Here is a 25,147-nt window from a genome sequence, read left to right on the forward strand (position 1 = left end):
CAGCAGTCACTCGCCAAATTAGCGTGATGAAAACCAAAGTACCAACTCTGACGACCCAAGGTTCACACAGCTGACTCATGATATTTTTTTTATTTATTTATTTTTTATTATACAATTATAACTGAGCCCAATGGGCCATATATAGTTAACAAATTTTCCACCTTTTTTTAAAAGCTGGAAAAGCGAAAAAAATGGTTCGATCATCTGAAGAACTGCAACTTAAGTTCAGGAGTTGGTAAGTTGTCTTTGTCTACGAAGAAGGATTAAGTGAGTAAGGCAATACCCAACAACTTGAAATGGTCGCCAAATCTATGTAAAATGTTACGAAGAACTTTTTTGTATAATATGTAAACCCTCTAAATCCCCAAGGCATGGGTCTTTTTTGTCCTTCTTTTAAAAAAGAGCAACAAACACCATTAAAACAGGGATTTAAGGGGTTAAAATGTTCCGCAAAAATATTATCCGCGAAATTTTACTATAAGTCAAAATACACCAAAACTGAAAATTCAAAGTCAGAACATTCCTTGAGGAGTTAGAGGTTTAACATATTCTACAAAAATATTCTCCGTAACATTTTACATAACTGTTCTGAACACATTTTATACCTAAAATGTAAGGATCACATGGTTTCTAATGACGATTAACAATAAGAATGTGCCAGAGTTGGGAAACTTTAACTCCCCCTCAAAAGAAATTCAGATGTAAACTTTCAAAACGCCGATACACGTGTTTTTTTTGTCTCCTCTATCAAAATTTATTGGTCGGACCTCGTAATTTTTTTTGGTGTTGTATAGTGTTATCAATAATATTAAAAAAATTGACCTTTAATACAATTGAAACACACATTTTTTGCAGAAGAACCTGATTGGGGGCATTTCAAAACGCATTTTGATCTAATACACTGTTGTAGTACCATTAAACTCCTTTGATTCATTACTGACATGAACTTATCTGTATTCGCAAATATTAATAACACAGTGATACAATAATGAACAAAAAATTATGCAGAGGTTATCATGTAGCAATTCTCTTTTGTTGGAGTCCATTGAGTACGGAAAAAAATTTAAAAATCGGTTTAGTTTAAATACTATCAGCAATGTCAAAAACCATGTTGGAGTACTTTTTCACTAAAACAAGAAAAACATATTTTACTGACTCACAACCATCTTAGAGTGTGAAAAAAATTAAAGTTGGTGGAAAAAAGTGCGTTTTTTAAACCATTTTCCAACCGATTTTCAAAAGGTCTCTTGTGTTTGGAAAGTAAAACTTATTATTTCACTACATTTGCTGATAAAAATTAGTATTAGTGATCGGGAAAAACGGGGAAAAAAGTCAAAACCTCTGCTTATTTTTGGTATAGCAAAGAACAATGAAAATGTAAAATTGATCGATTAAATGAAAATGATTATAATTCTGTGTTAGACAAATTTTCTAAGAAATTTAAATCAAGCTTAAATAATTTTTTTTTTAATAAAAAGTAGTAGTATATTTTTATAATTTTAATACGTATAACAAACTTGTAAATAATTAATCTATTTCTAAATATTTTATTATTATAAACTAAATAAATATAACCCATTAGGTAATTGCAGCAAATTCACTTTCTATTTGATAATAAAGTATATTTTAATTATTATTTTGATAAAATTTTAAATGTTTAGGCATTTCGATTTTCTTCTCTGCGACCAAATTTCATATCTCTTAGATAGTGGATTGTTTGATCATTAATTAACGATAATATTGTCGTTTTCAGGGTCAATAGAGACGCCAACTTATACTTGAGTGTAACTGATTGCACCAGATTAACAAGTTCACTTATATGTTCTTCCATTTCTTTGCTTATTGTATTTTGATTACATTGAAGTTGAAAACTGAAAAAATTAAATATGGTTATTTAATAGAATACATATGAATCTCACATGCTCTATGAACTGACCATTTTATTGCATTTTCAATAATATCATCTGTAATATCCACCTGTTGCAAGAAATCGTTCATATATGAACGTTTCAACTTAATAACATATTGATATATAATAGCTTCAGACCAGTTGATGTCGTATCCATACGCTCTACTTAGTATTAATGTTTGAGATACGCTTAAAAGGAATTAAAATTTAATTTACAGCAATAATAACTATAAGTTTCATTGTGATTCTAGTATTAAACAATTAAAAGTGCTAAATTTTGATGGAAACAAATTATGGTGAAAAACAAAATTGTGGTGAAAAAAAAATTTTATGAAAAAAATGTTGGTGAAAAATAGGTAAAAAAAATCTAAAATAATTAAAAAAAAATTTCTGAACAAAAAGAAAAATGATGAAATTTTTGGCGAAAACAATTTTTTTGGTGAATAAAATTCCTGTTAAAAAATTAGTTGATACTTTTCGATCCGTAGTTCTATGGTGAAAAAAATTTCAGTTAAAAAATGTTTTGACCCATTTCTGTCCGAATTTCTATGGCTTATATACGTCGTTGGGAGGGTCTTTGAAATGTCAATCATTGCTACTCACTTAGTAATCGAGATATAGATCAAAAATTAAAAAAAAATTTGGGCAAAAAAAAAATTCCAGTTAAAAAATTTGTTGAACCATTTCGATCCGAATTTCTGTGGTGAAAAAAAATTTCATTAACAAAATTCAATAGGCCAAAAATGGAGGTAGTCGTGTTTTTTTTTGCTTTATTGCGACTTTTAGATTTGAATAAGCAACCGAACTAGGACTATACCCGACATATCGATGTATCAATCATGTTCATAAGATATTTGGTGTCTTCGAAAAGTTGATTTCAAAATACAGACGGACAGACATGGCTAATTATTTAACGACTTCGCTATATATATAATTTATGGAGTCGCAAATGAAAAATGTAGAATTTACAGGTTATAAAAATATAAATGTTCTTTACCTTAATTCGTTGTTGACTAAAATTTTAAACTGTTCCCTCGTTTTAACATTTATCACACAGATACATAGATGCAGACCACTTGATGTAGCTGGTTTTTCTAATGCTGTACTAGCTAAATCAATTTGCATGGCTGTTAGTTCAGCTAGCGATGCACTTTTCTGGGCCAGCAATAGTTTATTGTCCAGTAAATAGTTTTCGGTAGCATGTACATAATACTCCAGCGAAAGATTGAGTTGATTAACCATTTCTGCACTACATTTTAGTTTCGATAATTTGCCATCAGTATCGTCAGGCAAGTGAAAAGTATTATATACTTTATTTAGTATTTCTGCGGCATCCTGTTCCCATAATTCAGCCAAGTCTTTGTACATCAAAAAATTTAGAGCAGCTAGCTTGAAAAGTTCCTTTCCCTGCTGGGGAGCACAATATTCGCGTAGATAAGCTAAAATGGCTTGTCTCAATCCTATAGTCTTCTCGATATCAAATTGTCCCAGCAAAGATTCAAATTGTTCATTTTCAATTAGGGTATCAAAACAAAAGAACATTTCGCGATAGCGTCCAATGCCTATTAGCATTCGCACTATTAAGGACCAAGATTTGGCTTGGGCAAGTATTGAGTTTAAAACTTTGGCTCGATTTAGTACATTTGCTATGCCCTCCATGGAGCACTCGTGTACAAAAGCCTGATGGGCTTTGATCAAAAGTTCAACATAAATAATGTTTTGTTTTTTATGTGATAGAACTTGTAGAGGTCGCGCCGCTTGATTTGCATCATTATTATTTAAATTATTATTGGCATTTCCAGTGCTGCTGTTATTTGGTTGGCCATATTGTGCTATAATTTCGGCTAAACGTTCAAAGTATATATTTTGTTCGTATGGCTTGTTATCCTGATATTTACGATACAGCTTTAGAGCATCACAATACTCTAACAGGCATGCGCCTAGCTTAGTACGATCGGGCGTTAGTTCCAGGAATAAATGTAAATCCCTATCAATGTTATAACCCCAGAGATCTGCGTTACGAAACATATGTTTAGCCTGTTGGTCAGGACTGAAAATGTAGAAACGTGGTCGTACAACGGCGGTGGTGATTTCAAAGGCCAATAGCTCGGCAATTTCTTGTGGTTCCATATGAGTTGACGTCAATATGTCACTCACTACCAAAAGACGATGCAAACAAATCTCTTCTGCTATACTCTGCAACAATATCTGCACATCTTTTGTGCGTAAAACATCTAAATACTCTTTGTCTAAGTACATGGCAGCACGATAACAACAGATAACTCGTTTGGCAATGGTGACACCAAACTTTAATTTCGAAGCAATGCCTTGAAGTATGGCCAAAGTTTCTTGTTTTTCTTTCGAGGGTATTTCTTCGAATTCTAAGGTTGAACTGCTGTCCGATAAATAACTACCACTACCACCGGTTGTGGCGCAAAGTGTGCGTTTAGTAAATTTGGAAAACGAGGAACGTTCAATCTCAGCTAACAGCTGACGTTCATCTGCCGACATTGCGTATATGTTGGACATAGATTCCGCCAAAGCCATACAAAATACCACAAAACGCAAGTCCAAGGGTCGCACATCAAAGAGTTCTTGCAACCGTAAAGCTTCAACAATATCGCCATCATCCAGCAAATGATGCAATAAAGATTCCAACTTACTTTTCTGTCTTTCATCTAAATCGATTTTGCTGCTTATATTCAAATCTTCTATGCCAGCCAACTCCTTAAGTTCAAGAAATGATTTGTAGAGCACACATCTTTCAGATAACATTATTTCTTCGTAATATTCGGAATGATACAATGTGAGGGTGGACACATCTTCATCTTCTAGCAGAAGATAGTTTATTATCATGTCATATTCAATTTGATCGCGATCAAATGATTCGTTCGGAAACAAGTGATGATGCTTTATAACATTTAGTGCTTTTTGTAGCACATAGAAGCGAGATCGGAAAGATTTCGAGGGCAAACGGGAGGAGGCGTACAATAGAAAGTTCACAAGGGTCTCTGGCGGCAAGGAGTGCGTAGAAACCTCTTGTTCGTACTGCTCAAAGGGAAACTTATAGTTATCAAAATTCTCCACTGTGGGCAAAGCCAATTGAAGTTCTAAAGAGTTTACCCATTTGCTATAGACAATATCACTGATAGGCTTGTGTAAAAGTGAGGCCAAACGTACAGCAATGTCATATTCTTTGGCTGCCAAAACACAGTTTAAAATTCGTTCATACTCCTTGTTCTCGCCCGACTCGTTCTGTATCAGCTCTATAAAGTTCAGGGGAAATCTTTGCGTGGCTCCATTGCCAGCCAATTGCAGAATTTCACAAAATCCTCTTAACAAACAAAAGTCCAGCTGTGCCGTTATATCACTCAGCCCAGATTGGCAGACACAGGTAAGGAATTTCATTTGATCAGTAATTGATTCAAAATTATTTTTCAAATGTGATAGAAGAAGCCATATTGTTCGTTTCATAAGTTTTTCACGCTTTGACCAGGGATTCAGTGGTAAACGTACATCATCATTACTCCAAGCCAAAGCATACAGATGTAACTCGTGGACGGCTTTGTCACCAAATTCGCTTTGTAAAGTTAGTTCCAGAAAATTGAATAGATGTAGCAAGGCGTTATGAGGATAAAATATAGAAAAGCTTCGCACCAACGATTTAATTTGACACTGTCTTACTAAGTTTTCTATAAGATTCCAGGGAAATGAGTGTATATTAATGCCAACGGCCAATCTTAAAACATTACTCCATTGGTTCGTAGTCACGGATAACCACACCAGCCAGCACCAATCTAGATTACAGTCATCTTTGCCATTTATTGAGGCTGCTAAAACAGCCATTATGGGCAAATGTTGTTCAACAGCTGTCCTTAAATAGTTGACAACAGTTGACGTGGTTGCACGATTTTGTTTTTGTTGCATACATTCGAGGAACTTATTGAGGTCGTCTATTTTTTCAATGTCATTGCCTTTGGTAGCATTTGTATACAGTATAATCAGAGCAAACAGATCGGGGCCACCATTTATACAATCCGCCACAAATCGATCATTGTTCGGTTCCAGATCATTGGCAATACCCGATGATTCATGGCAAGAAGCAAACGACGATGTCATGGTTTCCATGGAGGTGGTAGTAACAGCTGTTTTATTTTCCTTTCTACGTTGCTTATTTTGTTTTAGTTGACGCCGGGTTAGACTTGTGCGACGTTTAAGCCCTGTACTACGCTCGTTTATTTGTGTTGCAAATGCCAATGCTCGTAGCAGATGATCTCCCATTGGAAGTATGGTGAAATATTTTACCAAATTCTTGATTTGATCTAAAGATATTTCAAAATATTGCAATAGCACTAACAGCCGCCAGTAATCATTAAGTGTGGCATAGTGCTGCATTACAAGGGAGACGTGATCATTGCTGGTATTATTAACGCTTCTTGCTATACCATTAATATACATTATGGCAGTATATTCATTTAAAGGAAATATACATTCGTTTTCTAAACGTTGGATTAAAATACGCTCAGATTTTTGCAGTATAGAAACTATATTTTGAGAATGCTGGCTATCCACACCGTTTGTTAGATATTTCTTTAGTTTTAGAAAGCAACGCAATTGTTGCGTATCAAAACCCAGCATTTCACAAAATGCTATGCTGTGCGTAATAACTTCTGTATCCGTTGAGGATGATTGCAGTGCCATGTCGTAGACACATTCACATGCGCTGAATAAGTGGGTCTCCGTAATTTGGGCATAGTTTTGCAATTGTTCCAATAGCATCAGGTAAACAGCATACGCACAACGCGACTGTTTGATGTAGTGTAAAAAGTTTAAGCGAAATGTGTACTGTAGTATGGTTTTACCATCTTGTTTTGGTTGTTCCGAAAATCTAGAACATTTTCCATATACGTTTGCATCCTTTGTTAAGCGTTTAAAATCCAGTTCCTTAAAGGTTTTCAATAGATCATAAACATTTGGCAGGCCATGTTCAATTGTATTTGTTGTTTCATTTTGTTGCTGGTGATGAATAATCTTAAGATAGGTCAGAGTCTTGAGTGTGCCTGAAGTGGCGGAACATTGTAAATTCGACATGGATGGCTCTGTGGTAAGAAACTCAAAAAGTGTTGCCAGTGCTTGCTCTTGTTCAAAATCTACGCCAACGCTCTCCAAATATTTTGTCGCATAAAAGCTTATCTGCAATATTAAGTGTTGAGAAATTATTATAAGCTAGATATTAAAAAGATCTTATAACTATAACTGTATATTTAAATTTATGTGCTAAACCTAATAATTCCTAAATTTAATAATTCTATCAATAGATTTTAATGTTGAAACATTTTTTGAAACAAATTTTCGTCGACTTTTTTATATTTTTTGATGTGAAAGACCTACCTGGGTTCGGACACTTTTTTAAAAATATCTGTTTTAATTTTTTTTAATTTCAAATACGATATAAGCAAGTTCCATACAGTTATAAATTCACCAAAAGTTAATAAGCAGAGCAGAGTTTCAGTTATGAATTTGGACTTTAATCAGAAATTTCCAATTGTATTTCAGAATTTTCCAAATGTATTTCTATCAAATATGTATATACATCAGAAATGCGCAGCCCATAGCACAATTGTGCAGAATCAAATCACACGTATTCTTATGCTCTTACATTTTAGTAGTCGTTGTCCACTCAACGAGACAACTAGGAATACGCATGAGCACTGGTGTATGACTTTTTCTTTATTTTTTCAGTTTTTGTATTTGTGTGTTTGTAGGTGCACTGAATAAAATAAAGAATTGAATGTGTTGGTGAGAGTAAGTGTATTGGTGAGAGGATTTATTTTTGCGAACCTCTGATATACATACATATATATCAGAGATGGCCGAAGCTAAAACTGTGTTTGTGTTGGTGAGCGAAAGAGAACTCCACTGAAAGTTTAGTGAAATAAAAAAAATATGTCAGTATTTTCAGGCTTTATTTGTTAACAATAATGAAGTCAACAATCTTAATCAAATTGTTTGCGACATATTATCATAGTTCATTAATTGAATAATTATCATAGTTCAAAATAAAATAATTTTGATGGTTATTTTATTACGTTGTTTTGATTAATTCAATATCAAATCTGAAAAAAATTGCTTACAGAAGTAAATTTAGGAAAAAAAACGAAACAACACTTCAATGATTTTTTAAGTAATTGTAATTGTAATTGTAATTTTTATTGAGACTTTCACGATAACAATAATTTAGATACAAAAATTGTCAATATCACATTTTATACTTAAAGCTATTAACGTTTTGCTTTATCACATTATAATTGAAAATGCTACATGCATACAAATTAAAATTTCGAATGTATTATAATATATACCAAATAAGTTCGTTAATAATGTTTGCTCCCGACATTAGCAATATCAAACAGAGATGTTCTGTTAAAAAAGGGATAAAAACTAGATAACACTTAAAATTAAATTTTCACATCTGTTAAACAGTGTGCTTAATAAAAACATATAATATAAATCGCAGACAGTTATTAAGAATAACAAACAACGAGATCATCTAAAAAAATGAATTTTACTATATAAAGTTAAATAAAAATAAAATAGAATGAGCTTAACCACGATGGGTCCCCGGGGAGGACTTCTGATAAAATCTAGGTAGCTGATAGACGTCTTGAACAAGGGTGGCCTCAGAATTCCCATGTAAAATACCCACGGGGGACAAATATAATGCATCCAGCCAGCTTGTGTTGCAATCATCATAGTAAATTTCGTTCATTAGGATATTATCGTGAAACTGCAATCTATCCACAAAGTTCCTTTGTAGAGAAAAAGCATATTGGCAGAGTGGGACAATTGACGCTCTGTCGTAGACGTATTTGTTGGAGTAACGTTTAGTGTGAGTTTTAAAATTTCTGTTAACACAGCTTCTCAGGATTTTCCTTTCAAAGATTTCCAGTTCCTTTGCAACTGATGGTGAAATGGTAAACCAAATTTGAAATGCATATAACAAGGCAGATCTTATAGCAGTTTTGTAAACCAGTAGTTTAGTTTTCTGAGGTAAATATTTGTTGTTTAAAATTTTTGAAAGCATACCTGTAATTCTTTTACATTTCGATAAGGTTGCTCTGCCATGATTATTAAATTTGAATAGTTTATCGAATGTAACTCCTAAGTATTTACATGTAGATTTAAAAGGAATAATACTACCATCAAGGGATAGTTGCAGGGACTTGCTCTCTGGTACAACAAACCTTGGGCACTTTCCTGAAGCATTTCGTATGCATATTGCTTCAGATTTTAATGCATTAATTTCAATTCCCCATATTTTATAAAAATTTTCAATAATAGAAAGATGGTGTGAGACCTTGTTAAGGGCTGCCTGCGGTGATACGTCGTGACTGAAAATCAAACAATCATCTGCATATAACATTGCCATTGAATCATGTGTTTCATGAGGGAAGTCGTTTAAATATAAGTTGAAAAGATATGGAGCCAATACGCTGCCCTGTGGCACTCCGCTTTTTACTTGTCCAAATTCAGATCGCATCGAATTAATTTGCACGCAGAATTGACGATCAGAAAAATAACTTGAGAATAATTTCACTAAATATGGATCAATCTCTAGGTTGATTAGTTTATACAAAATTCCTTTGTGCCACGCTGTATCGAACGCCTTTTGAATATCTAGTGACACAGCCACAGTACATTTCTGTTGTCTTAAATTATTAGTCACATTGCTATGAAATTTCAATAGTGCATGCGCTGTTGAATGTGTCCGCTTGAAGCCAAATTGAAAACAAGATATTGGATCAAGAATTAAGTCATTCTCCAGCTTCTGCTTCAATATATGTTCCAGAATTTTACCCACATTGGACAACATCGATATCGGTCTAAAATCCTCCAGTCTCTCACTTTTTCCTTTCTTCTTAATGGGAATGATTTTCCCATTTTTCCAGCAAGATGGAAAGTAACCATTGTTGATACAATTATTAAAAAGTATTGTAAGAAATTCTATTGTTACATCAGGTAATCTCTTTAGCAGGAAGTTGGAAATGTCATCTAGACCAGAAGACTTTTTACTGTTTATACTTTGCATGATATTTTTCACTGTAGCTGGTTTAACGAAATGAAAACAATCTTCATTTTCCAAGGAGTTAAGTGTGTCGTCGAAGGAGTATATGGATGGAGGAATATTATACATATAGGACGAAATACGATCGTCCACACCAGTTATGCATCTTTGGGGCCGTTTTTCGGCATAAATTTCGGAATAATAGTTCCGAAATACCTCACATTTTCCGTTGTCGTCGTATATAGGTGTATCTTCAAACAGCACCTTATCAGAAAATGATGATTTCTTGTTGCCAGTTATTCTGTAAATTTCCTTGAAGGCATTTGGCCCAGGATTAATTTTAGCCAAACGTTTGTTGAACAGTTCAGCTTGCTCAATGTTTATTAACTCCTTAATTAATATATTTAATAATTGGATTTGCTTTGACAAGACTATATAATCACTACCGAGCCTATTACCAGCCCTATGATAAATTTGTTTAAGTCGTTTTTGCCATAAGTATTTAATACGATAGAAGTTCTTAATTTTGTCCGAAATTATGACTTTTTTGTTTCCAAGAAAGATTTTTTGGGAGTGCATGTTAGCTACAGAATTGCAGACCGTTGTGAATTCTGATATTAATTGATCTATTTCTTCATTTGGTAGATTTCTATTGTCAGGTGGCATTATAGCAAATGTTTGCACTTCCATATCACGACGAAAATTCATCCAATTTGTATTTTTAAATGATGTAAAATAACTTGGGGGTGACAAAACAAAATCAACGGAATTAAACTGGAGTTCCATTTTTATAGGAAAGTGGTCAGAAAAAGTGGGCAAGCCAAAAATGTTGTAATTTGGGTAATCAGTGTTGATCAGGTTCGAACTGAGCAAAAAATGATCGAGATACGAGTCGCCATTAAGAAAAGAAGGTTTATTGTCCGAAAAACGGATAATATCCAGTGTGTGATCCTGGAGCCACTTGTGCAAATATCTTCCATTGCAGTTATGGTTACGGTCCCCCCAAGAACAATGTTTTGAGTTAAGGTCGCCACCAACTATTACACCGTCAAAAGTTGTCGAAGCATTGAGTATTTTTGATAGGCCGTTGCTGATGGTGACTTCGTTTGAGTTGCATGGAATATAAAGTGATCCAATTAAGATTTCTTTACGGGTGTTATCAATATTCATTTCGATTTTTAAGAAAACATTATTAAAATTAATTTCATTAATTCTAATTCTGCTATATGCAATGGTGTTATTGATTATAATCCCAACCCCAATTGAAGAATAATCATAGATAAAATTGTAACCTTTGAGTTTTATATTTGCATTCCCTCTGATATGGCACTCCTGTATAAACGCGATATCTATTTTGTTGTATGTTAGTAAATTTAAGAGTTCTATACGTCGACTTGTATCTACAAGCGAGCGTACATTAAAAGTAAGAAAATTAAGCCTTCTACGGGTCATAAGTACTTTGAACTTTAGTAAGTAGCCTTTTGAATTCCAATTTAGCTGCGTCTTTTGGCATTTTAGTATATTCTTTTATGAAATTTTCAATTTCCCTTTCCAGTGTTAGCTGTTCTGGTTCCATAAAAAATTTGGCTAATTCCAAAAACTCTTTGATTATTGGGGATATGTTACTATTTTGTTCGGGAGATCTTGGAGAAGGCTTATGGTTATAAAAATTGCTTGCATATGAAACTCCAGGAGTTACTGTCGAGATTGGAAATAAACTTGCAACATTCTTGGCTGCATGTGCTTTTCTTTCTTGGGCTTCGTTTAATTTAGATTTTCTATTGGCAGTGTATTTCTTATAAACTGCACAGCCTCTCCAGTTTGCTGGATGACCTGATTGGCCGCAGTTAATACAAATCGGTTCCTCGTCCTTCTTACCACATTTACCAGGTTCATGTTGTTCCACGCATTTCACACATTTAAATTCACGATTACAGTTTTTTGCCATGTGGCCCCATAGTTGGCATTTGCGGCATTGAATCTCCCGCTCGTTCCTTTTGGGTTTTTCCCAAATTATAACTTGATTTAAAATGTATTTGATGTGTGTTATATCCTTGAGCCCCTTGCCCTGCTGAAGGGTGACCAAATATAAGCCAGTGTCGCTATTGTTCCTCTTAGAATAATTAGTGGTAAACTTTGAGACTTTATCTATAGTATTAGGAATTTCATTATCCAGGTAAGCTTTTACCTCATCAACCTCAGTTTTGAAGTGTAATCCACGAATGACGAAGGACATTTGACGTAGTTCTTTTGGGGTGAATGAGTAAGAATTTACCTTCTTTTCTTTAAGCAAGGCCATCATCTCGTTGTACACATTAATATCTGAAATAAATAGTTTGCTTTTGTGCCTATTAATATTCTTTATCTTGAAGTTAATCTTCGGTTTCCTCGCCTCAAGTTGTTCTACTAGAACCTTTACATTAACGTCGTACATAATTATTGGTGGGCAAAATAATTTGCTAGGCTTGGCCTCCGGCCGGGTGCTGCTTTTGCCATTCTCAACGTTAGGTATTACCAAATCAGCAAGTATTTGATAATAGTTCTGAGATTTATTGGTCGTCCCGTTGCCACCATCACATATTTTGGAAACATCAACTCCTATTGGTGAATCTGATTCGCATCTTTTTCTTTTTGTCTTGCAAAAGCTACCATTATCGCATATACTGCTGCCACATATAAGACAGCCGATTTCTGTCGTTGTTGCTTGTGTAGTCACAGCAACGTTCTCACCAACTACCATTGGATCCATATCCAACGCACCATCAAAGTAGACTTATCGTCAAAATATATAAATGTATCCTTTAATCCTATATTATCCTATTTAAATCATGATGATTTTTTAAGTTTGAAATATATTAAACAATTAAAATATTTCTTTCAGTGTTCATGAAAAATATCAATACACCAGTGATGTTCATCCCATACAACAATTGTTTAAAAAATTTAAACACATTTGTTACGCTCTTTTAAAGAGCGTAATAAATGTCTAATTTTTTCAGAAATTCAATAAGCATTGTTGTTGGTTGGTTTTTGGATGAAGCATAGCAAACACACGCGTTTCAATTACAATTGAACACAAAAAAACAAAGTTAAAAATAAATAAAAAATTTGAGAGTATTTCGGCCGTATAATGTATATTCTTTCATTTCCTTAAAATTTAAATTATATTCATTTAATAAATTGGTTTTATTTGACAAAAATTCTAAATTTAAACTTTCTTCATTTTGTTATTATTTTAAGTGTTTGACATTATGTTTGCTGGGTAGCTCTATCACCAAATATCTTCATTTTTATTTTTGAACATCACTGCAATACACCCGCTTAGCATTTGCATTATTTGTGTGAAGACTAAACAAAAGAGAATAAAAATATGTGTGTGGTTAACATGCACAATTAGATAAATCACATAGATCGGACACTGTCTTGTCAAATACCTAACTCAGTTGTAAAAAACCTAACTATTGGGTGTATGACTAAAAAATGCGGTATTTTTTAAAATTTGTAGCTTTAATTTCAAAACATTTGTACAATATAAATTTATTCACAGTATTGCTCATTGTTAGTTATGACCTTTTCCCATCTTTCTGGCAACATATATATGGATTACGAGCAAAAAGAACTGGTCATCTTTTGAGGTCAAGAACGAATCAAGCAAATATCGGATACTCTGTTCCAAAGTGAAGATTATAACAGAGCGAGAGAAAAAAATACAATTTTCAATAGACGTGTGTGATATATATACACATCTGCTCAAAATAATAGATACACCTAATTGGAAAAAATTTAAATGGCGGTAACATTGAAAATTTCCTCGCAAGCGTTAAGAATACATCATATTATTAAAATTTCTATCTGGCAATGTCATGTCAGTCAAAAATCTGGCAACTATTTGCTTTCATGTTGATTTTTAAAAACGAATTTATTTGAATTACAAAAAATTATTTGCTCATAAAAATAGATACACATCAGTAATTTGTAATTTGTTTATATACAATTTTTTTTTTGTGCAATTTTTTGTTCCTATTTACGTGAAACAGTAAGTATAATTTAAATTTTAGCAACAATTTTATAAAAAATAGGACTCTTTTGAAGAAAATGGGACGAAATCATCATTGTACCGAAGATGAGAAAAAAATTGTTCAAACGATGAGAAATCAAGGAAAATCATTACGGGAAATAGCAAAGAGCATAGGAAGATCTTTACATTTTGTCCAAAATGCTTTATCTAAAAAACAAAAAAGAGAAACTCGCGGTAGACCAAAGAAAACCAGTCCAGAAACAGATAGGCGGATCGTCCTTATGGGTAAAAAAGACCCTTTCATATCATCGAAAGCTATTTCTGCGGAGCTATGTAACGAAATCAGTCCACAAACAGTTCGTCATCGTCTTTTACAAGCTAAATTGCCGGGAAGAATTGCCAGAAAAGTGCCACTAATGCGCCAAAAAAATATCAAGACAAGATTAGAATTTGCTAAAGAGCACTTACAATTGTCCGGGTGTGAAGGCGAAAAAAAATGGAGAAATATTTTATGGAGCGACGAACAAAAATAAATTTGTTTGGAAACGACTGCCAAAGAAATGTACGCCGACCAAAAGGAAAAGAATTCCACGTTAAATTTACAAAAAAGACGGTAAAACATGGCGGGGGAAACATAATGGTTTGGGGTTGCTTTTCATGGAATGGTGTTGGTCCGATATTCCGAATAGAAGATACCATGAATGCTAGTGGGTATAGAGACATATTGGAAAACGTAATGCTTCCATATGCATCGGAAAATATGCCATTAATATGGACATTCCAGCAGGACAACGACCCAAAACATAGTTCAAGATTAGTTAAAAACTGGTTCTTGGAGAATAACGTACCTGTTTTAAGCTGGCCCAGCCAATCCCCTGATTTAAACCCAATAGAAAACTTGTGGAGTGAATTAAAGATAAGGCTTTCGAAGGAAGTTTTCAAAAATAAAGACGATTTATGGGAGAAAACGCAAAAAATATGGTACGAGATTCCATTGGAGAAGTGTCAGAACTTGATATCCAGTATGCCCAGAAGAGTGGAGAAAGTTTTACAAAACAAAGGTGGATATACTGGATACTAGCTTTACTTTAATAATAAACTAATTTTTTTAAGATAAAATTTATTAGCTTTTGTTTAATAAGAATTTTTAAAAATGTATCTATTATTATGAGCACCAAATTTTTCGAAATTTAAGAAATTTAATTTACTTTATAATATTTATTATTAATTATGAAATATTTTGTTTTTGTTTTTTACTCTCCTTTTAACTATAAATAAAAATCGACTGAATTTTTTTTATAATTTTACAATATACCATTATTTTTTTTCGTTTTTAAAAAATAAATTTTGGTGTATCTATTATTTTGAGCAGATGTGTATATATGTCTTTCCAAACTCTTTCCACACCACAACCATTTCGACATTTTCTTTTGTTTGTTTTCTATTGCCATATTACTGAAACCAGCTGATTCATATCTGTACAATTTGTGTTATATTAGTTGTGTTCGCATACTTGATAATTTGTACAAATTATGACTGGAAGTTACGGGATTCCGTTCGTTTACTTTTAAAAACTTGTAACGAGAGAGCAAGAGAGTGGTAAAAGTGACAGTTCGTAGATAGAAAACATGATATTTTTTTCTGGACATTTTTTGTCCAGTAAAAAATATCAACATAAAAAATATGTTTAAAACACATTGTTGCAAATGTAAACAAAACAAAAAAGTTGAAAATTAACACAATTTACATGTCTTGCTAAGAAAAGAAGTAAAATAATATAAAACAAACATTTTAAATTGATTTATAATAAAATTCAACTTATTTTTACAAATGGTTGTTCGCGTACTTTTTTTTGGATATTTTTTAAATTGAGAGTAAATATATTTTTACGCTCTAAATAAATTTACTGTATAATTTTTACTGGAAAGTACGCGAACACACTTATTGTTAAAAAATTTCATTATTGCAATAATGAAATTATTGCAATAATGAAATTCAAATCATGATTTGAATTTAACAATTTGTAAAGGCTGCCTATTGGCCATAATCGGTCATAAATTTCTACTTAATAATATTTTTTACATTTGTCCACATTTTCATTAGTATACATCTATTTTTTTAAACAAGCGATTTGAAAAAAAAATATTAAATAAGTGCTATTTTCATTATTATATTTGTGATCACCAGGGAAACCAAAAATATGCTCTAAAAAACCTGTTTTATGCGCATAAAATATGCACTTAAAAACGAAAAATATGCTCATAAAATATTAAAAATATACACTTAAAAATATTTGGTTATTGTTTGATTTCAAAGTTTTATTAAAAAAATATATAAAAAGTAAATAAAACATTGAGCTCATAAATTAAAATTGGTATTATAGGATTAAATTTCGATTTTAGTGACTTCGGCAATACAGAAAAATAGTTTGATTCAATTCATTTTATTATATTTATCAATAAATTACTATGTGTTAAGTTTTCAAACTAAATTGTTTTCGATTTCCGTAGAGTTTCTTAGACTATCTTTATCAATTGATTTGTCTCATCTTTTAAATAGCCTAATACTTCAAAATTTTTTAATAATAAGTGGCATAATATTTAATTTTGTCAATCCATGTGCCCCAATGTTTATGGGATGGGTAAAAAATTGCAATGGATTTTGTAGCTTTCATCATGTATGTAGTTTAACATATAAATAAAATCGGCTTCTAAATTTAAATATGTAGAATTATCAAAAAACCTTACAATAGTGGAGTGATTTGTTCTGTTTAAGACTGCGTCAATTAAAACTCAAAATACCGTCACTTTTCCTATGTTTCTTCCTTACTCATCCATTGTTTCGTCTTTCTTAACATCTTCGTTAACAATTTGAGTAAAAAATCTATGATTTGAACGCGAGGTTTTCGATGGATCTTAATAATCAGAACATTTGTTGAATAGTTGTTTAAATATTAGTGGTCTGTAGCAAACTTAAGTTTGATTTACTTAATATGTTGCCCATAATAACATACAATTTTAAAATTTTCTTTTAATTTGTTTACATTATTTTTACTATTTGTTAAATTTTGATGTCTGTGTATATTTCTAATTTAATTAAAATAAAATAAGCTCTCATATGTCAACGAAAATTCATTAAAGACAAGTCGATTATGGGTACTCTCATTTTTTCATTAAGTAGTTAGGACCATAGTAGAAAAATAGAAGGTAGTTTCATTCTCTCTTTATTTTTTAAAATTCTACGTCTGACATGCTTAAGGATTTTGACGTTTTCGTTAAAATAGTAATACCATATTAATTAAAAATTTTCCCATATATTCTTTGAAGTTTTTGAAAAAATTAATACATAATTTTCATTAATTTGAAGAATATTAAAAAAAAATATTTACTATCAAATTGGGATCAAAGGTAAGATTTTCATTTTCAAATATTTCAAAGCTAATTTGTGAACATTATTTTAAGATTTAACAAACATGAGTTGCATTTTCCCCAACTGCGAAAATACCAAATATTTTTGCAAAAATTCGAATGTAAATTTTTTTAAAGTCCCTACATTACCTAACAAACGACAACAGTGGCTGGATGTATGTAAAACTTGTCAGAGGGTGGATTTGGAACGTTTAAATTAAATTTTTTTAAAATTTAATGAAAATTATTTGTCAGGTAGCCCAAATTATATTAGGAATTGAATCATTAACTTCCAACACAACATACTTAATACATTTTTATTTAAATACTAAATTATAAATTACACAATTTTTGTAAAAAATGTCTCTAAAATAAAAATAATTTTTAGGAATGTGGCAACGCTTTTTATAATGCTCACAAAATAAGGAAACTTCAAAAAACCTTATTTGAAAAAAAAAATTTTGATTGAAACTACCTTCTATATTTTTATCATGGTTAGGACCATAGTAGAAAAATAGAAGGTAGTTTCATTCTCTCTTTATTTTTTAAAATTCTACGTCTGACATGCATAAGGATTTTGACGTTTTCGTTAAAATAGTAATGCCATATCAATTTCAAATTTTCCCTTTGGGAATACATAATTTTCATTAATTTGAAAATTATTAAAAAAATAGAAAAAATATTTACCCAACAACAACAACAGTTTATGGATATATGTAAAGCTTGCGAAGAAGATTTGCCAAAACAGCCAATGGTGTGCTCCGACCATTTAGTTAAAAGTAATATTTCAGTTAAAACAAAGCATGTGAGATTGGATATGAATGCTGTCCCAATGAACACAAGGTAACTTCAAAATAACTTTTGGGATATATATCACCGATTATTACCGATCATAATCCATTAACTATGCACACTGGAGTAGAATCGAAATTATTTGAAAATAAATCTCGTATTTCTAAACGGCGTACCCAAGGAATATTCGAGTTTAAGATTTGAAAATGAACCCCACAAATACTTCAATGGCGGCGCTATGGGACCCAAAGTAGGGCACCTTCGACATGTAAATTTGATAAACGCGTGCCATTTTTTGTTTTCCATCAGACTTTTTATATTTTCTGAGAGTGCTCGGCTAGATCTTGAAACTACATTCTTCCGTGTGCTACTTGTCTCTTATAATTAAACATCCATTTAAAAGATATAAAATATTTACATAGTAATAAAATAAATGAAGAAAATACATACATATAAAAATAGTCAACGTGTTTTAATAAGTAATCGAACGTTAGGAATTGAATCAATAACTCCCAACACAACATAATAAATTTTTATTTAAATAATAAATTAAATTACACATTTTTTGTAAAAAAATTCTCGAAAATCATAATAATTTTTTGGAGTGTGGCAACGCTTTTTATAATGCTCACAAAAAAAGGAAACTTCAAAAAACCTTATTTTTAAAAAAAAAATTTGATTGAAACTACCTTCTATATTTTTATCATGGTTAGGACAATTAACATTGGACATTACAAATAAAAAAAATTTTGAAATAAGGAACTACAATGTAAAATAAAATTACATTAAAAAAATCAAAATGATGAAAAAAATAAAATATGCAACAAAAATATGCAGTTTTTGCCCTGGTGATCACAAAGAAATTAAAACAAAAACAACAATCGTATGTGTGATTATTGTGTGTAATTTTTTAGTTTGAAATTTATTTTCTAGTTTCCGCTCTATGTGTATTTATCTATGTTAGTAATTATTAAATCTACAACATATTGAGATCAATTTATATAAATTGAGGCAAATGTACTCACCTCCTTGAAACCTTCTAGATCCTGAAAAGAATTAGTTTTCAATACAACTAAAAATTTTAAAAGAGGTCTGTGTTCGCTTAACAGTTCAGACAGCTCTTCGAGTTGACGTGTTCCCACAAAGTCGTATAATAGCAAATAGTAAAACTTATGATCAAACATAAAACGTGCCAATGGCAAACCCTTTATATTATCGTTATTTTGGTCAAAACTTTCTGTGAGACAGATTCGTTGCAACACAGCTGGTACAGAATGTATTTCGTCTTCGAAGAAATACCCAGCTGAAGCGAAATAATTTCGTAGGACACTGTCGCTGTTATCTTGCAGAGAACGTAATGCGTATTTATACATTTCACTTTCAAGAGTCCATTGAAAGTACTTCGATTCTAATTCGGAAAGACCTGCAATACATGGTTTGTGGTCCTTTGAGGTATGCTGAATTCTACACCATCGTATGATTTCTTCGATTTGTTTGGTATCAATTAAATAATCCCACATAACAAATTTGTTAATATGTTGTAGAAGAACTTGATTATGTGTCTCAAAATATAACTCTATCATAAGTCTTTGCTGAGTAGCAGAATCCAAGGCCATTAAAGATTCCAAATTCACACGTCTCATATGTTTTTTTATGTTTGCCATGATGGTTTCGGATTTTTTTATTTGCTGCAGCAGCTCCCAATGAAATTTTAAATTTTGCATATGATGTTCGTAGTCATCGCAGGGCTCTTTTTTAATCAAATGCTCCATTATTAGTTCTCGTAATTCCGGATCATTGGATTCACATGCAAACTGATAGTAAAAACATTTAACATCTCGTTGTACATTGCGTAGGACATTTTCGGCCTTACACACCAAACGTTCTGTTAACAAACGATTCACGTAGGTTTGTACAACATCATGGAAGAACAGCTCATACTCTGTCACAGACATTTTTCGTTTTCGAGCCCAATATTGTATGCATAATTGAATATGTTCTCCCTTTGTAGCCACCTCCTTAATAAGAGCGACTTCACTAATTCCAGACCATGATTTAAAAATTTTATCACGTTCATTATTTGCCATATTGTAGATAATTCACTTTTCTGTTTAATTTCAAATAAAACTATGCATATCTTTGCTATTTTCTTCCCAGCACGGTTAACGACGCCTATTAAACCAAATGCATTTAATTATTTCAGCTAATTGTTCTTAAAAAATACAGATAAGCAAAACAAAAGCAAATTTGTTTGTTATCATCTTCTTCTTTTTTATATCTGTTGCACTGTTGTACCTTATAGTACAAAATGATTCTTGTTGATAACACAGTTTATAGTGGAAGCCAGTGTTACCACAAGTACAAGTTGTAGTGGCAACACCGAAGTGAAGTTTTTGCGATTTGAATTTGGGGGGTCTATCAGCCAAAAAATCCCATAAGAATTACACAGGCATCAGCATGTGAGCGGCTGATGTCAGCCAATTGGCTGATGTATACAACCAAGTCGAATTCACACAAGGCGGAGTCAGTCAAACAGCTTATAATTTTTTTTTTTCGCTTTTTGGTTCTAACAACTGTCAAACCTTGTTTTTATATTTAAATATCTACATATACTAAGCTTATTAATAAAAAATTTATTGTTTACATAAATAATTAAAGCCCTCACTATTCAATTATCTACACTATATTAAGTTTAAATACTTATTTGTTGAATTTTTCATTTTGGTTTTTTGACATTTGTTAAGACCAATCGTTGTTTTTGTAGAACTGACACCACCTTATATGAATGCGCCTTGTATACAACCTTAAAATGAATTCAAATTAAATTCTCCACTTTATCTTTTGCAGACGTTACAAAAACAAACTCTCCAAATACTTTTAATTTAGAATTGAAGTAAATCACACTAACATTTTGTTTTAAAACTTTAGTAATTCGACATTAATTAATAACTAAAGCAAGCTATGGATTTAAGTGGTAATAAATAATACGTAATTGTTTATATTAATAAAAACATAGGAAATAGTTAACGAGAATATAAAAAAAAATTATTACAAAATGTGGTCATCTAATTTTCTTTTAGCGTATAGTTTGCAAAAGTTAAATCGGGAAAAGCGTGAAAGGCAACCAAATTGGACGGAGTCTGAGAAGCAGATGCTATTGTCTCTGACGCGTATACATCAGTCAATATTGGAAAATAAAAGTAGTGATACAATGACCATTAAACGAAAATCAGAAGCATGGGATGAAATTGGCATGAGAATGAAAGCGGCTGGCTTTAATCGGTCCAAGGAGCGACTTAAGCAACAGCTGGGAAGGATACGTGCGGCGGAGGCTAAGAAAATTAAAGATGCAATCGAAAGAAATTTAGCAAGAGAACACGGCAAAAGTGTAAATATTTCCACTAATATAACAATTGAGAAAAATACTAGTTCCCAAATGACCGCATATATTAATGGTGATGAATATGATGCTGAGATCCAACACATATCAACTAAATCAACTTCTTTACCAGTGCATGTGTTATTACCAGAACAACATTGCATTAAAACAGAAAATACACCATCAATTGAAGATAATGAATGTTCTGGAGAAGAGCAACTGAAGAATACCAAAACAAATGTAAGTAATTGTACAATATTGAATACTTTCAAGGATAACAGCAATGAAAATGACAGCAAAGTTGTGGACAATATGCATTTCATGTTACAAACTGTCCAATCTTTAGCGGAAAAAAATTGTAATGTTAATACAGATATTATAACTAATGGGGGTATAATTGAAGCGAAAGCGGCTAACGCTATAGACGTTACAAGCACAATATTATGTCCAACAGCCTCATCTAACATTAATAACTCTTCAATAAATTTAAAAGATAACCATATTATTAGCCGCAGTGGAAATGAAGAAAACACCACTTCTTGTAATTCAGCAGCGCCAAAAAAGCGTCGATTACGCTGCTCACGTTCAAGACCCACGCGTACTTCGTTTACGCGCGATCAAGGTTTACGACAATTGTATATGTATCGCGTAGCAGTTGAGCGCGAACGTTTACGTAGCTTGAAGCTACAACAGAAACGTGACCGAATTCTATATCGTAAAGATGTTGAAATACAAAATTTAAAATTGCAAATACTGCGCAATCTTACCAATCAGAATCGCGATTCGAATCGCATTAATTTGTAAATAAACTCTTGTATATTTAATCGTATTTTAAACATTTGTGTCTTTGTCCAATATATTAAGTTTTTTTTTTTCATAAAATGATTTTGAATGAAATGTTTCAATATTACAACTTCCCTTAAGCAAATTTTGTCTTTGTTGGGTAATGTAAAAATTTGTTAAAAAAATTATTTTAAAATGTTCTTGCGTATGATAGTCTTTACTGTAATTTAAATTAATTTATTAAATGTATGTTATTAAATTTACTTATTTTGTTGTCTAGTCATTATTTTGGTTACCTTATATACAGTTGTGGAATGTAACTTAAAATACTAATCTGAATTTAATACATATGTATGTACATATATCGGTATTACAAATGCCTTTAATATTTAATTATTTTCATAAAAAATAAAAATATTTAAAAAATAAATAAGGTTTCTTAAATATCAACATATTTTGTTGATTCAATAAAAATAAATTGGAGTTGTAATTGATCAACAGATTGCCAATGTTCCATCTAGGCTGTCTTTGGGTCTTTGCTTACTGAAGGTAGGTGTATACATTAGATCTCGCTTTGTTAATGTATTATGGTAATCACTACATTGATGTCAAAGGTTCGAAAGAATTGGGATGCGTTCGTAAATGCAGTAATGAGCTGCAAACAATTGCAACAGTTAACTAAATTATGTGATGTTTGCATAAATTGTCTGTATCAATGTCAAAAATTTGCATTAAAAACTGTTTGACTTAAATCAATAATGGTAAATTTGTTACTTATTTACTACTTCATTATGAATTAATTCATAGGCTTAATTCCTTTGTACTTCAAATGTATTGAATTCATTCCTATGAGAATAAAGACTGATTATTGAATTAATACCTTATTGAATCATTAAAATTTATTTTAAATCCATTACAAAATAACTTTAAAAATTAATCTATTACAAAAAGGCCAATTTTTTTTTTAAATCTATATAATATCAGTAGAGAACATCCGGACCGATTTAGACAAATTTTTTTTTTAAATGTTGGTCATAGGCCAGCTTAGGTTTTTACAGAATGAAAAATTGACCACGCCCACTTTTACGCCCACTTTTTTCGATTTATCTAAAATCGAAAAAGGGCTACATCGATTTGGCTAATTTTTTGTTTAAATGATCATAGTTTTTAAATAAAAAAAATTGTCCACGTCCACTAATACGCCCACTTATTAAATATGATCAATAAATGATCAAATGATCAATTTTATTTCAGACCAAAATTCGATTACTTATATAAAAACTCATAATATCTAAATTCGGTAATAACTTGGCCAATAAGCGTTGAAACAAGAAAAGGAGCTCGATCTGTGATCACTCATATTTCTGACCAAAAATCGATTTTTTTATAAAAACTCAAAATATCTAAATTCGCTAATAACTTGTCCAATAAGCGTTTATATAAAAACTCAAAATATCTAAATTCGCTAATAACTTGGCCAATAAGCGTTTAATCAAGAAATGGAGTTCGATCTGTGATCACTTATATTTCTGACCAAATATCGATTTTTTGTATAAAAACTCAAAATATCTAAATTCGCTAATAACTTGGCCAATAAGCGTTTTTATCAAGAAAAGGAGCTCTATCTGTGATCACTCATATTTCTTAACAAAAATCGATTTTTTATATAAAAACTCAAAATATCTAAATTCGCTAATTACTTGGCCAATAAGCGTTTAATCAAGAAAAGGAGCTCGATCTGTGATCACTCATATTTCTTAACAAAAATCGATTTTTTATATAAAAACTCAAAATATCTAAATTCGCCAATACCTTGGCCAATAAGCGTTTAATCAAGAAAGGGAGCTCGATCTGTGATCACTCATATTTCTGCCCAAAAATCGATTTGTTATGTAAAAATTCAAAATATCTAAATCCGCTAATAACTTGGACAATAAGCGTTTAATCAAGAAAAGGAGCTCGATCTGTGATCTCATATTTCAGACCAAAATTCGATTATAAAAACTCAAAATATGTGCATTGATTTACATGTATTCTGTTGTTGCAAGACTTTCATTCAATAATACGTTTTTTTTATATTTTTAACTATTTTTACCCTTTTCAAACCGCTTCTCACAAATAGAACACAAGCATTTTTTAACTTGGACAGGACAACGTTTGTCGGGTCAGCTAGTTTATATATAAATGATTAAGAAAACATATTTCAATTCAATTTGTATTAGATTTGAATTAACAAAAATTTAATATTTTAAAGGTTGAATAAATTCTGTTATGAATTAATTCAACAGTGAATGAATTGTATTTCAATAAAAGCATTTGAATGAAGATAAATAATTAGATGTTGGTAATGAATTTATGGAGTGAATGGCTGACATTTTTTTAATTCCGAATTAAAATTGTATTGAATTAAGGTCAAATTTAATTAATTAATTCGAAGCTCTAACTGAGGTATACTCTGATGCAATTTCGCTGATACTTACGCAAAAAGGGAGTCTTATAAGAAGTTCTATAGGTCATAGCACAAATTTAAGCCTGTACAACTCAGTTACAACCCTAAAGGTGTGTTTCGGGTAATTGCCATCCAGCATCTTTCGCTTCGGCCGTCTTATAGTAACCGTCTCATGATTTTTTTTATAATTTTTGAAACTGTTGATTTATTAGTTGAATATTTATCACAGATGATTTTTTGCTACAATCCATTACTAAAATCGTTTATTTTTTTGTTTTTTTAAATTTTTGCATGTTTTGACTTTTAGCTTATTTTGTTTTGGAGCTTTAAGCTTATTTTAAAGAA

General features: G+C 31.5%; 2 protein-coding genes across 3 annotated transcripts; one reads left to right on the forward strand and one right to left on the reverse strand.

Moving 5' to 3' along the window:
• Positions 1–1,459: 1,459 nt before the first annotated feature.
• Positions 1,460–20,369, reverse strand: LOC135960161 (uncharacterized). The gene is made up of 4 exons (XM_065511392.1): positions 19,217–20,369; positions 2,907–7,102; positions 1,937–2,098; positions 1,460–1,871 (listed from the first exon to the last, which is right to left on the reverse strand). Exons 1-4 carry the CDS (start codon positions 20,276–20,278, stop codon positions 1,658–1,660), a joined length of 5,634 nt encoding a protein of 1,877 aa, XP_065367464.1. The 5' UTR covers positions 20,279–20,369; the 3' UTR covers positions 1,460–1,657.
• A 669-nt stretch (positions 20,370–21,038) lies between these two features.
• On the forward strand, positions 21,039–22,417 carry LOC135949018 (uncharacterized). Of its 2 annotated transcripts, XM_065498476.1 has the most exons (2): positions 21,039–21,165; positions 21,272–22,417. In XM_065498476.1, exons 1-2 carry the CDS (start codon positions 21,153–21,155, stop codon positions 22,372–22,374), a joined length of 1,116 nt encoding a protein of 371 aa, XP_065354548.1. In that variant the 5' UTR covers positions 21,039–21,152; the 3' UTR covers positions 22,375–22,417. The 2 variants fall into 2 exon arrangements, with proteins under 2 accessions (XP_065354548.1, XP_065354547.1); XM_065498475.1 differs by lacking the exon at positions 21,039–21,165 and having other exon boundaries at positions 21,247–22,417.
• Positions 22,418–25,147: the final 2,730 nt, after the last annotated feature.

Source organism: Calliphora vicina, chromosome 1, assembly GCF_958450345.1.
Source record: "Calliphora vicina chromosome 1, idCalVici1.1, whole genome shotgun sequence".
NCBI lineage: Eukaryota > Metazoa > Arthropoda > Insecta > Diptera > Calliphoridae > Calliphora > Calliphora vicina.

What these genes read in the sequence shown, in the direction of transcription:
- LOC135960161 (XM_065511392.1), bottom strand. Translation starts at nt 20,278, where the DNA reads ATGGCAAATAATGAACGTGATAAAATTTTTAAATCATGGTCTGGAATT. An exon ending in ATCTAGAAGGTTTCAAGGAG is followed by an intron (nt 7,103 to 19,216) that starts GTGAGTACATTT and finishes TTAATATTGCAG; the next exon opens with ATAAGCTTTTATGCGACAAA. An exon ending in TTAGTCAACAACGAATTAAG is followed by an intron (nt 2,099 to 2,906) that starts GTAAAGAACATT and finishes ATTCCTTTTAAG; the next exon opens with CGTATCTCAAACATTAATAC.
- LOC135949018 (XM_065498475.1), top strand. Translation starts at nt 21,247, where the DNA reads ATGTGGTCATCTAATTTTCTTTTAGCGTATAGTTTGCAAAAGTTAAAT.